Source organism: Camelus bactrianus, chromosome 32 (genome assembly GCF_048773025.1).
Source record: "Camelus bactrianus isolate YW-2024 breed Bactrian camel chromosome 32, ASM4877302v1, whole genome shotgun sequence".
NCBI classification, from domain to species: Eukaryota; Metazoa; Chordata; class Mammalia; order Artiodactyla; family Camelidae; genus Camelus; species Camelus bactrianus.
Genome location: NC_133570.1, coordinates 5,310,465 through 5,323,256, shown reverse-complemented (window position 1 = coordinate 5,323,256; position 12,792 = coordinate 5,310,465). Strand labels below are relative to the sequence as shown.

The 12,792-nt window shown below is 40.9% G+C and overlaps 1 protein-coding gene across 2 annotated transcripts; it reads left to right on the top strand.

Moving 5' to 3' along the window:
- The first annotated feature begins 3,507 nt into the window (after positions 1-3,507).
- Positions 3,508-12,548, top strand: TMED2 (transmembrane p24 trafficking protein 2). Of its 2 annotated transcripts, XM_074356388.1 has the most exons (5): positions 3,508-3,800; positions 5,268-5,460; positions 5,875-5,895; positions 8,019-8,126; positions 11,024-12,548. In XM_074356388.1, exons 1-5 carry the CDS (start codon positions 3,621-3,623, stop codon positions 11,146-11,148), a joined length of 627 nt encoding a protein of 208 aa, XP_074212489.1. In that variant the 5' UTR covers positions 3,508-3,620; the 3' UTR covers positions 11,149-12,548. The 2 variants fall into 2 exon arrangements, with proteins under 2 accessions (XP_074212489.1, XP_074212490.1); XM_074356389.1 differs by lacking the exon at positions 5,875-5,895 and having other exon boundaries at positions 3,509-3,800.
- The last annotated feature ends 244 nt before the right edge of the window (positions 12,549-12,792 follow it).

Genomic DNA, 12,792 nt, shown 5'->3' with positions numbered 1-12,792 from the left:
CACCAATTAATTGACCTAAGTTATTTAAAACCCTTTATAGCATCAAACCTGCTTATCACAAGCATCTCCAGACAGACATGGGGGAAGTCTCTGTAGCTGTAATGCCTCTTGTTTGGGATTTCCAGAGTTTGTCAAAACTCTTCCACAGCTCAAAATGGCTTAAGCAAAAAAGTTACATAAATAAGAAATCCAGGATATGGACTTCAGGCACAGCTGGATCCAGAGGATCAGCAATGATATCTGACCTCTGTTGTTCTTCACCCCTCAGCTTCAGGTTTGCAAGATGTTGATGTCACTCTCATGCAGGCTCTCCACACATGGTGGCCAAGATGGCATCCAGGACCTCTGGAGTTGCATCCTACCCATTCAATAACTTCAGAAAAATTCCATGGGTTTTCATTGTGTATCACTGGCTCAGCTTGGGACACATGCCCACCCCTGAACCAGTCACTGAACTTAGGCACATGGGTGTTGCTGGTTGTTCAGGCTTAGAGCTAGAGGGTGGGGGCAGTCCGCCGGAGTGGCATGGGATAAGATAGGAGGGAGGGGACTCCTCACCGGACAAGCAAGGTGCTCTTACAGAGGGGAGAATGGATGTTGAACAGACAAAGGAAAAAAATCAGTATTTAGTTTGCGATTAGGAAGCGACATTTTAAAACTAAAAATGAAAAAAGAAAAAGAAAAAGAAAATCCCCCAGTCTCCTTTACTCTTTCCTAATTTTAAAAAAGACCTCTATGAGACCAGAAGGGGAGGGGAACGTTAACACCCAGACAGCAGAAAGCTGATCTAGCCTTTCTGTGGACACAGCCTTTTGTTACTCTCTTTAAAATTTGTCAGCATTTGAGAACTGACCATGCAACTAATACAAATCCCACATCAATTTCTAGCCTGATTTCCTAGTCCCTGCCACAACCAGCTTCTGATTTCAAGAAGAAATAATTTATCATGCCCACTCTAGGTATATACCCAATACAAGAATATGTACAGGAATGTTCATAGCAGCATTCCTAAAAATAGGCAAAAAGTGGAAGCAACTCAGTGTCCATCAGTGGGTGAATGGATAAACAAAATGTGGTGTATTCACATAATACAGTATTATTCTGCCATAAAAAAGAATGGACTACTGCCACATGCTACAACATGGATGAACCTTGAAAACATTATGCTAGGTGAAAGCAGCTGGTCACAAAAGGTCACGTATTGGTTGAGTCCATTCCAAATCCCTAGAGACGGAAAGTAGCTTAGTGGTTGCCTGGAGCAGGGGGCAGTGGGAATGGGGAGTGACTGCTAATGGGTCAGGGCTTCTGTCTGGGGTGATGAAATGTTTTGGAGTTAGACAGTGGTGATAGCTGAACAACTCTGTGGGTGACCTGGCAAATCCTGAGAGCTTGTTGCTCTTTGAATTAATTTGTCTTTAGATCCTGAAACATTGTCGAAAGACACCTGATGAGTAATTATGACAAGCATGATGAAAAGAAAAATCTGTGCAAAGAAGAAGATAATAGCAAGTAGTTGATAGATTATTTTATAGTATTGTGATTAGGGCTACTTTTGTCTCTTTTCCAGTTTTTAGATAGCACAGTTGCTTTTATGATACAAAATATAAATTTACAGATGACTGTGGCTGCATCTTTGCTTTGGCCACCACCATGTCTTCAAAAGTTAGAGCTGAATGTGTTTAGATATAGCATCTATGCTCCAGTTTGCCATAGTCCTCCCTACTCCCTATTGTCTTAAGCTTGTGCCATTTCTCATTCATATAAACTGCCTGATCCTTGAAGACATTTGAATTAGGATCCTATCACTTATATAATAAAAACTCCCACAACATACAACTCACTGTGGTCTATTGAGATGCTAAATGTCCACATTTTAAATCCCCGACAAGTGGAGTTAGAATGTTATTTACTCAGTCTGAAAATGAAAATCATCATTTAATGCCTAAATAATAGAATGGTTCTTGACACTTTCCTAGAGAGTTAAGTTGCTTAGGAAGCCTAAAAGGCTGTATTCATCAGTTTAGTAGGAAACCTCTGAAGGTATTCCAAGCAGAAATATGTTTACTACTGGGAAATAGAAGCTCATAAATGAGTTGGTGAGACCAGAGGAGCAGGCTTTCAGCTGAGCCTCCCTCCAGTGATGGCTCCCAGGATAACACTTACAGAACTGACCTGCCAGGAGAAGCAGGGCCTTTGCCTCAGTTTGCAAGGTGGGGAATCTGAGTTCAGTAACACATTGTCATACTCAGGAACTTTCCATCACTGTAGCCGCACCTGTTTCTTGACACCTGAGTGTGAAACTGGATATTGGGTCACTACTGCCCCCTGTTGCTTGATAGGCTTTGAAGAAATAATCCCTCAAACTTGCACAGCACATTCACACACATCGTGTCATCTGGTCCTCATGATAACTTTAGCAGATAAGCGAAGAATGTGGTGTCACCCCCCTTTTTACAGATAAGGAAGTTGAAGTTCAGAGAGGTGGTGGAACATAGTTAAGGTCACACAGCTTAATTGCAAATCTAGAGTAACAACCCAGGTCTCCTTATCCCCAGGCCAGTTTAGAGAGCTTGACATGTCAACAAACACATCATGAGTGAAATCTTTTGTGGACCTACGGTAGCATACTTATGCCAAGACTAGTGCCTTATGAGTGACACAGACTGGTAAATAACTATAATTCAGTAAGCACAAATCTGCCTTGTAAGCGGAAAGGAAGGGGCTAGTATTTGGCAGAAGAACATCTAGGAACATTTCAAGGAGAGAAGAGGTGACATTTGAGTTGGGTTTTGAGGGATGCATAGGACACAAAGGGTTGGAGAAAATTGTCCCATTAGCTGGCAAGAGCTAAAGGAGTGTGGGTTGTCAGGAAGACTTTGGGGAGGTGAGAGAATCCTAATTTTGGAGGATGTAGACAATGTAAAGTTTTGTGTTATGTTGTTGTATTATATACATACGAATAAGGTGTATTAGTCTTAAGTATACAGCTTCTCGAGTTTAAAAAAAATATACAAACATTTGTGTACCCATCATTTAGGTGACGATATAAAACGTTTCCAAAAAAAAATTTTCCCCAACATCTTAGGAGGTTCCCTCCTGTCCCTTCCCAGTCTGTACCTGTCTCCATCGTCCTTCTGTCGGTTTTTGTGAGGTGAGGGGAGGCTAACAAAAAATCGCAAAGCCCTTGGCTTCAGCCCCATCTCCTCCTTCCACTCCTGTTGCTGCTTCCAAATCTTTCGCCATCTTTATGGACAATCCTAAGAGGGTACTGCACAGGGCGGAGGAGGTTTCTTGATACCGTCGCTTCCTAGTGTGGTCCACGTGAAATTCAGGTTGTACGCGAACGGGGAGAGGGATGGAGACGATGGTTTTTGGTCCTTCGGAGCCACCGTCCAGGCTCAGTCTGCGCGGATTCGCCTTGTCCCTCGGCGGCCGCCGTGCGTCCGTTACGTGGCAGCTACCGGCGCCCGCCAATCCACGGCGCCCGCATCAGCCCCCTCGGGCGGCGCAGCCGGAAGGGGCGGAGCTGAGGCGGCGGCGGCTGGAAAGCCAGCGGTGGCGGCGACGACGGCGGCTCTGGAGGCCGCAGTCTCGGTCCTGGCTTCGGCCCCAGCCCCACCATGGTGACGCTCGCTGAGCTGCTCGTGCTCCTGGCCGCCCTCCTGGCCACGGCCTCGGGCTACTTCGTCAGCATCGACGCGCATGCCGAGGAGTGCTTCTTCGAGCGGGTCACCTCGGGGACCAAGATGGGCCTCATCTTCGAGGTGGCCGAGGGCGGCTTCCTGGACATCGACGTGGAGGTGCGGGCACGCTGCCCGCGGCCGAGGCGGGGTCGCGCGGCCGCTCGGGGGTTGGCGCCCCGGGCCCGTGCTGGGCTCGCGGGGGAGCGGGACACGGAGGCCGCTGTCCGAATCCTGGGAGGGGCCCGGGCCGCCACCCGGCGACCCCCTAACGGCCCATTTCCCCGCACCCGCCCGGATTCCGGGCTCCTCTCGGGATAAGGAGCCGTTACTTGGTTGCTTTGAATTCTCAGCTTGAACGGCAGGTTCCCCTTGGAACCTCTCGCCGAGCTTTGACCAGGCGCCGCGTGTCAGCTCCAGGCCCAGGAGGCGCTCCACAGTCTTGTTTAGCTCGTAGCACGTCTCGGTCCGGTCAGCAGCTGCTTTCCTCCTTAGTCCGAATTGAAGTTGGAACGTGGCATGGAAACTTTTGAAAAAGTAAATCGAAAGCTGTTTAGGAATGCTGGGCAGAAGTTCACGTTGTGTTTTCCTTTATTTTTCATAGAAACGATCCGACTTACCCGTTTTTACCCAAATCTCCAGATACCTCGTTTAGCCATCTCTGACTCAGAGAATGAAGTTGGATCACGCATGTTAGAAGTCATGATTGCAGTGAAGTATCTGGAGAAAACGGAAAGTTATTTCAAGAAACCAGCAGTTCCTAAATTTTGTTTTTTTTTTTTTTTTTAAGCCTAAAGAATGATTCGCTTCCAACTTTGTTTTAGGAAACCAGTTGTAACTAATACATAAATTCATAATCATGTTAGCATGATTAGTTGGGCTGAAGGATTTTCCATTTGACAGTGACCATCCGCAGAGTTGGGCATACATAACACAAAACAAGTGAAGTCCAGAAATGATGAGATAATGGAAGGAGTGACTGTTAAAATTAAGTAAGATCTTAAGACATCAGCTATTCCAGTCTGCAAGATTTACAGATGGTATGGACTTTATAAGAGGAACTGACTAGAGCAAGGCTTAACAGCTGATTTATCGCAGACTGGGATGAGAATTTGGGTCTCCAAATTTCCAGTCTAGTCCTTTCCTTTAAGCCTTCAGGCATGTCTGATAAAACAGATTCCTTTACTGGTTGGCAGTAATCAATCAGGAAAACCTAGAAATGTAGCTTGCTCAAAAGTTTTTAGTTTTAAAGAGGTTTGTTTTGTTTTGATACTAACTGCTACATGTTTGCATGTTTGTTGATGGTGTTGGGCCACTTGAAGAGGAGGTGTGGTTTCTCTTTCTGCGAGGTGCGGGGTTTACATTTAAGTTGGACAGACAGATGTAGTCAGAGTTGAAAGGTGTTTTGCGAGCCTTGTTCCTTAAGTGGGAGAACTGCAGCCTGAAGAGGTTACTGTCACTAACTGAAGTGGAGCCAAGCGCAGATTATGTTTTTTGAGCGAATATCATAGTGCCAATAGATGTCACTTACGAAGTTTGTTATTTTAAGTCTTCGTGTTGTCTCACGCATTCCTCTCCTGCCTCCAGATTACAGGGCCTGACAATAAAGGAATTTATAAAGGAGACCGGGAGTCCAGTGGGAAATACACATTTGCTGCTCACATGGATGGAACATACAAGTTTTGTTTTAGCAATAGAATGTCCACCATGACTCCAAAGGTAGTGGTGTTCACCATTGATATTGGGGAGGCTCCAAAAGGACAAGACATGGAAACAGAAGGTGAGATGAACATTCAGAAGATTTATATCACATTCTAAGACTTCTCAATTAGTGCTGTGCATTTTATCCACCTGAATATTTATTTTGATTTCTTATTCTAGTCTCATTCACTATCTTTACAACCAAAACATTTTGTGAAGTACACTTTTTATTTATCCAAATCTGATTTACAAAAAGAAGTTACTGGAAGTTCATGTTTATATTTTAGTTCTGTACAGTTGCCCTTTCTGTTAGGTTTTCTTCATCACCTTGTGCCCTTGTAAGCATGTAGGTTACATGTGTCTTTGGTTGTTTGTTCTGTTACTTTGCTGATTCTGGTATACACATCTTTATTTGCTCATCTGTATACATGATTAGTTTGGTTAAACTTCTTGTTTTTGTGTGTGTATGTTTATGTCCTACACTCTCCTCTAGGTGGTGGAGATACCTGGGATGGTATGTGGATTGCTCTTTGACAGCATCCTGTCTTTCTGCATATTTTTGTTTGCTAGTGTCTAATTTCTGCTTTCCTTCTTTCTAACCTCAGTTTGCTAGCATGAAAGTGTTTTTTTCTCTTAATTAAAAAAAAATCCTACAACTAATTAAAGTTTTAGAGAGATTGTTTTTTGGTGCTTTTTCATTTGGCTCCAGGAGGTGAAGTTTAGATCATTTTAAATTACTAGCACTGGGAACACAGTAGTTGGCTAAGTAGTAGCATCGTACTTTCTGTTGGATGAATACTGAGAGGTGAAAAGATTGAACCATCACTGAACAAGTAAAAGTCTTAGTTAAACATAGCTAATAGCAAATGTTGCTGTTGATTTTGTAGAAAGTATTCTGAAGGCTCTTTTTTACTGTTACTAGCATTTTCTAGGAGCCGTGTCTGGATAGGTGGCAAAAGCTCTGTCAGCCGTATGTTGCAATGAGATTAATTTTTATTCCTCAACTGATCAGCAGTGAACCCCAAGTTGATTCTGCTGGGTAAATTCCTTACCAAGAGCCAGCAAATACGGATTTTTGTTTTTTTCCCACAGTGCATTTCAGGATTTTTGGAAACTTAAGTTCAACACACTTCATAGTATTAATTGAGCAATTAGTAGAGTATTCACATGAAGTGTTCATAGGTTTTGAAATCTGTAGAATTCATACTCCTAAGAAATTTCTGTGCTTGCTTTTCAGGGCCATTTGCAGTTCAGGACTTGGCTTATTCTCAAGGACAGTTAGGTGTTTCAGAGGGCTTTGTTGTTGTTCATTTTCTGAAAGTTAGTTCTTTCTAAATAGTTAGAAAATGTTGGCTGATGAATGTGAATATAATTCTTAAATAATCTTTTAACATGATATTCTCGCTTGTGCTTGTTACTATCAGTGAATGGCAGCTGTCAATCAAGCTTTCCTCTAAAGCCTTGGTTCTCAGGTTAGGACGATTTTTGCCCCCAGGGGACATTCAGCAATGCCTGGAGACATTTTTGATTCTCCTGGCTGGGTTGGTGGTCCTATAGCATAGTGGGCAGCTTTCCACAACAAAGAATTGTGATCCAGAACGTCCATAGTGCTTCTGAGAAACCCTGCTCTAAAGGTTCCACCCAGCGCATGGGCTGCTGAAGTGAAGCTGGTGAGGGATCATTTGTGATTCCAGCCCAACTGCCTTAAAATGGTGGAGGCTCTTGGCTTTTCTTAAGAAATTTAGGATAATCTGTGGCAATTTGAAATTCCAGATGAGGGCAAATCTTGGGCAGTCACTACGAGACCCCTCTGATGGTAGTCTTCCCTTGTGGTGTATTTTTTCTGGCCCATTTTTTCAGTGTCATAATACAGCACTGCCTAGAAGTGTACACTTACTCTTCAGAACTGTTAGTTTACCTTGTGTTCATTTTTTGCTATAGAGGATACCTGGTTTTAAACGATAAGCACCTGAGAGCTTGTTTCTTCACTTCCAATGCCTGCTATTTCCCACTCTAGTGCAATAACTGCTTTGACTAGAAGAATGTTGAGTTGGTGTGGATTTTCCTCAGATGTCTTCTTGTTTTCTTCTGCTCAGTGTCATAAATGTTAAAAGTCAGCTTTGCTACTGCTCCTAAATTAATGTTAGAGTTACATCATTTTTAAGAGTAGACTTTGATTTTAGTTTAAAGATTGTTACTATAATAGGATTATTATAACAGTGTTATTATTAGAGTTTTGTTTGCTTTAGGTTTATTTTGTGTGTTTTCTCTCTCTCTTCCCCCACCTCAGTCTTTTTTCCCCTCCACTATGGTTAGCAGTGAGTATAATGAACTTCACTTAGCAATTCATTAGAAGACATTTCTTAGGGTTAATTGTTTTCCTTTAGTTAGTAAACATTGTATAGTTTGTTTCCTACCATGAAAGGAATTTCTCTACTGGGAATGGTTTAAAAAATGCTTTGAGAATTACATTGTCATCAGTGGTCCAAAATGATGTCTGAGCCATTTCTTAAAAATATCTTCTTTTGTATACCTTCTCTGAGGATTTTCTTTTTTTTTTCTTTTTATTGCTTTATAAGTATTTTTCAAACAGAGATCAGCAAATATGTGCTAATATGATTTTGCATCCTTCTGTAGCTCACCAGAACAAACTAGAAGAAATGATTAATGAGCTAGCAGTGGCGATGACAGCTGTGAAGCATGAACAGGAATACATGGAAGTCCGGGAGAGAATACACAGAGCCAGTAAGTTGATGCTTTGACTTTGCAGCAGGGCCTGGGGGCCATGAGCTGGTGAAGGTGTATTACTCAAAAGCTTCCTTGTATGTTGCTCATTTGGAAATTCTACAAACATAAACATACTAAAGTATTGACTTAGAAAAGCACTCCTGCAAAGATATTTTTTGAGTGTATGTCTTTGTAGAGCTTTGTACTAGACCAGCTTAATATTGGGACTTTCATTCTAAACCCGGAAATGCTGTTAAGATTCAGCAGAAGCTTTTAAGAGTCTCAAAAAATGTATGGTCGGCTAGGGAATAAGCTAATAGTTTTCATAAAGTAGAAAGGAACAACTTTGTAAAGTGGGTATTGTGTTGATTTTAAATCACATGTCTGAAACTTTTGTGCTAGTGTGATTAATATTATATGCTGAGGCTGGGCTGTTTTTCTAAAGCCTAAGGTTTAGCGGAGTTAAAGTAGAAAGCACTAAAACATAAATAGAGATGCTCACCAGCTGAGGATCGGTTTGGGTTCCCAAGTTTGTAAGCTGGAACTGAGAATGTGTTTGTTTTTGGAAACATTGATGATTGGAATCCCATCTTAGGTTACAAAAGCCTGTTTCTTTAGCCCATAATGTAGCATTAAGTGTGATGCATTTGCACTTAAAAATAAGAAGTACTATATTGACACACAGACCAGGTAACCGTATTTTAGATCCAGGTCCACACCCATTCAGTGTCTTCATCCTCCAGGTCATTCTCGGGGGTAGACCTCCCTGGGAGCAAGCTTGTCTGTACATGCAAAGTGACTTACGTCTGCAGTCTTTGTTCTAAAGTCGAGGTGGGGAGTGAGAGAGGAGTGACTCAAACGGATGAGAACAGGTTGAATTTCTTCAAGATGTGGTTTCTGTTCTTCCTACCCTCTTACATCTATTCTTGCCGCTGATGGAAAGGACCTGGAGCATAGACTTCACCTTTTCTTGAGAGAATAGTGAGTAAATATGACAGCCTGGAGAAGTGCCTCTGTTCTCATTTTGAGGGCACCAAGTGGGGCATAAGATGGCCCACGGCTCGTACACATACACTCTTGCCTCTTCCGTGATTCCTTCTCGCCTGCAGTCTTAATCTCCTCCCCCCGGGATCCCCACCTTCTGTGCCTCACCTGACAGGGACCTATTTGTTGGTTACTTTGCTCCCAGGTGGGGGCCGACCCTTTCTAGGATGAGAGGGGCAGTGAACAAAGTGTGAGGGCTCAGAGCTTGCGCTGCTTTGCAGTGTGACTAGCTCAGCCCAGATGGCTTTAAGGGCATGGTTGCTTCTTGGGAACACAGCAGCCAGAGGAAGCACCTGTCCCAGTCTCTGGGGTCATTCGACCTTATTCTCTCACCCTTAAGTAGAGATTCTCCTGTATTTGTCTCACAAAACAACATAATAACAGGCATTCAGTTTACTTTTGCAAATCAAATAGTTCCCACAGGGTTGTTTGTTTTTTGTTCATCTTCCAATAGCAGTCACTCCTCAGAGATGGATATAATGAGGCTTTTTTTTTTTTTTTTAACTACAGTGTCGCAATAATACTGTGTTGCTTCTGGATCAGAGTAATATGTGACTGGCATGAGAACAGTATCTTAATAGACACGTTTTCCTAGATGGTTACTTTCCTCTGTTGTTTTGCTTCAATGTGTTCTATTTAAACTTAAAGGTGCATTTTTCCATAAGTGAAGGGAGAATGTGACATAAATACTTCTTTCTACATGGTCGCTTAATATTTTGAAGTATTCACTCAGCCATTTCTCTTTTAGACAAAGTTTTAAGATGCTAGTCATTCATTTATGCTAGAATTGGTTACTAAGTTTACAGCAGAAGTTAACTTCATGCCATGGAATTAGCACTAAAATTTCAGTGTTGATAGTTTTCAGAGTTCTAGTTAATGTTCTTGAACATGTGTTTATTCTTACTCTGGGAAAAAAAAAAACACTTTTTTTTTCTTGAGAAACTATAGGTTACCTTTTTGGAAACATTTAACTGCTTTTTACCACTTTTTGAGTGATCATCAGTCCAATAGTTGTTGCAGTTCTAGTAAACTTTTTTTATAAATGGTAACCATACATCTAAAAATGTGGCAGTCACTTATTCAGCTGTACGACTGTATTGCTAGTTATGACTGTTTTTAATATTGGCCCTTTGTAGAAGAATCAGAAACTACTCATTTTTAAGAGTTATGGAATTTGATCAGAAACTTGAGAGAATGTGACATAAATTAAGCAGAATAAATTAGTATAGCTGTAACTGTTTTCTTTGATGATCAAATTCTTAACTTAAAAACGGGGTTAATCATGAGACTGTTTCCAGTTTGTCTGGTGGTAGCTGCCAGTGTTGGTCCATAAAACTGAGAAACGTCCCCATCTAGAACAAATGCCAGGTACATGGTGGGTGCTCAGTAAATGTTTATTGTTTATTGAACAAATGTTAAAGAAGACGCTTAGACTGACACATTTTGACTTGGTAGGTGGTGCTTTGTGGGTAACTGTGATCTCGAAATGATCTCTTGGTTTTTTAACTCAGTTTTCTGATTCAGCGAAAAGGATTGTTATGCAGGGACATTTCAGTGTGAGGGAGAAGGGTGGGTTGGGTTTTAACCGTAGAATGTGACCTTGGGCAATTCACTTTTCCTCTCTATTCCTGTATAGGAGCAGAGTGGGCTTCACCATACTCCCTGAGTCTTTAAGGTCTTTCTCATTTAAATCTAGAATTTTCTGCTCCTAAGTATGTTGAGTTGCTTGGGGACAAAAGACAAAGGTATTCAGAGTAATATGAATGTTGTGCAGAATGTTCCTGTACACAGACGAGGGGGTAGTTTATGATGCCTGTTTTTTGCTTGTTTGGTTTTTGGGTTGTTAAATTTTGTTTGTTTGTCCTCAACAGTCAATGACAACACAAACAGCAGAGTGGTCCTTTGGTCCTTCTTTGAAGCTCTTGTTCTAGTTGCCATGACATTGGGACAGATCTACTACCTGAAGAGATTTTTTGAAGTCCGGAGGGTTGTTTAAAAGCCTTTTCCTGATGATTCCCGAGCACATGATTCACTGTTTACCAAACATCTTGGTCATAATAATGTCATTAGTTTCTATGTTTTTATTTTCTGAACTGTACATTCACAGCTTATGTTTCTTTACGATTAATAGATATTGGGGGAAAACACCTTTTTAGGAAAGTTACAGTGAGAATTTGACATTTGATTGGCATAATTTCATATTCGAATTCCACCTCCGGTATACAGGTCCTTCCAGAACTCAAACGCTGTAAGTGAAATATAGGTGTATAGTTCTTACTATATCTTCCTTTTGTTTTCATAATAAAATGCAGTTTTGTTCAGGATAGTACTTACTGATAGTACTTTACTAAACTGATTGCATTTTTTGGATTCCTTATCCTGCAGTTCAAGTCATTAAAGATTCATTTTGTTGCGTCCTTATGAGAAACAACAGTCTGAATCTTGACATTTTTTATCCAGCCCTATGGCACAGCTCTGTGACTTGAGAGTTTGCTACTAGGTTGGTACTTTTATACTTTGTCTATCTTGTTTTTGCTTTAAAGATAAGACTTAATCCAACAACCTTTTCCCCCCTAAAGTTTTAGAACCTTAGAACTCAATCACCTCCACTTAAAATTATTGACACAAACAGCTAATAACCATTTTTTGGTTTCTGCCTAACCTTGTAAGAAGAAGCTCTATTAAAGCCAATTCTCTGAGTGTTTCAGCGAATGGTAGCTTTTTCTTTCTATGCTGGCACATCTGCTTTCTCCACTCTTGGCATGTGGGAGGTATGTGTTCACATAATTGGAAAAATCTGGATTTCTGATGCCAAAGGGTTGAAGCCTCTTGGGTTTATTTGCAGTGATATACAGCCACTATTTTATTTTTGATCAGTGGCATTTTGGCCACTGTAATTAGGGTACTGAACATCACTGTCAGTACTAGGGTTTTGTTTTTGTTTTTCTTGGGTCTTTCTTTTTTGGCACATGTGAATTTTGTTTTGTATAAAACGAAATGACTTTCTCTTGGTCTCTGATGATGGGTTTGAAATTAAAGGAGCATCTGGTTTTGGTGTGGGGATGATCCAGGATTATGTTGTGACTGATGTATATTAGTTACTTGTACATTTTTTTTGGATCTTTGCAAGGGGAAAACTACAAGTAACGAGTTTTATATAATTAATTTAAATTTGTTACAGGTTTTCATGTTCAGGATAAACAATTTTTCAACCTTGGGTGAAAATACTTGCAACAGTTCAAGGTGACTGTTTTACCTTAGGACAACTGTTGCACGCCAATTTGTGTGTGTGTGTGTGAAAACACTTCAAAATTGAATTAAAAGATGTAAATTTAAAATTGGTTGTGTATCTAATCTGCCCCAGGTTCAGTAAATAAACAATTCTTTTTAAAAACAGTCTTGGTAGTCTGTGTTTTATATATTAATGTTTAATTCACATTTGTTAAATATCACCTTTCTAATCATATTTGAAATGAGATGTGTTCGGTTTTCTCAGTAATGATGCCTGTTATAAATACCTGTTAGATTTTATGTCTGTAAACTAGAGGATAGTGAATAGGAACCAATTTTTAGGTTGCCCTGTGTGGTTTCTTTGATGGGTCAGTGTTAACATCTTAAATACTTTTTTATTTGGAAAAAA

Bases quoted from the DNA above. Each gene is read 5' to 3' on its own strand.
- TMED2 (XM_074356388.1), top strand. From the start codon at position 3,621: ATGGTGACGCTCGCTGAGCTGCTCGTGCTCCTGGCCGCCCTCCTGGCC. The intron at 5,461-5,874 runs GTGAGATGAACA...ACTCTCCTCTAG, and splicing joins ACAAGACATGGAAACAGAAG to GTGGTGGAGATACCTGGGAT. The intron at 5,896-8,018 runs GTATGTGGATTG...ATCCTTCTGTAG, and splicing joins TGGTGGAGATACCTGGGATG to CTCACCAGAACAAACTAGAA.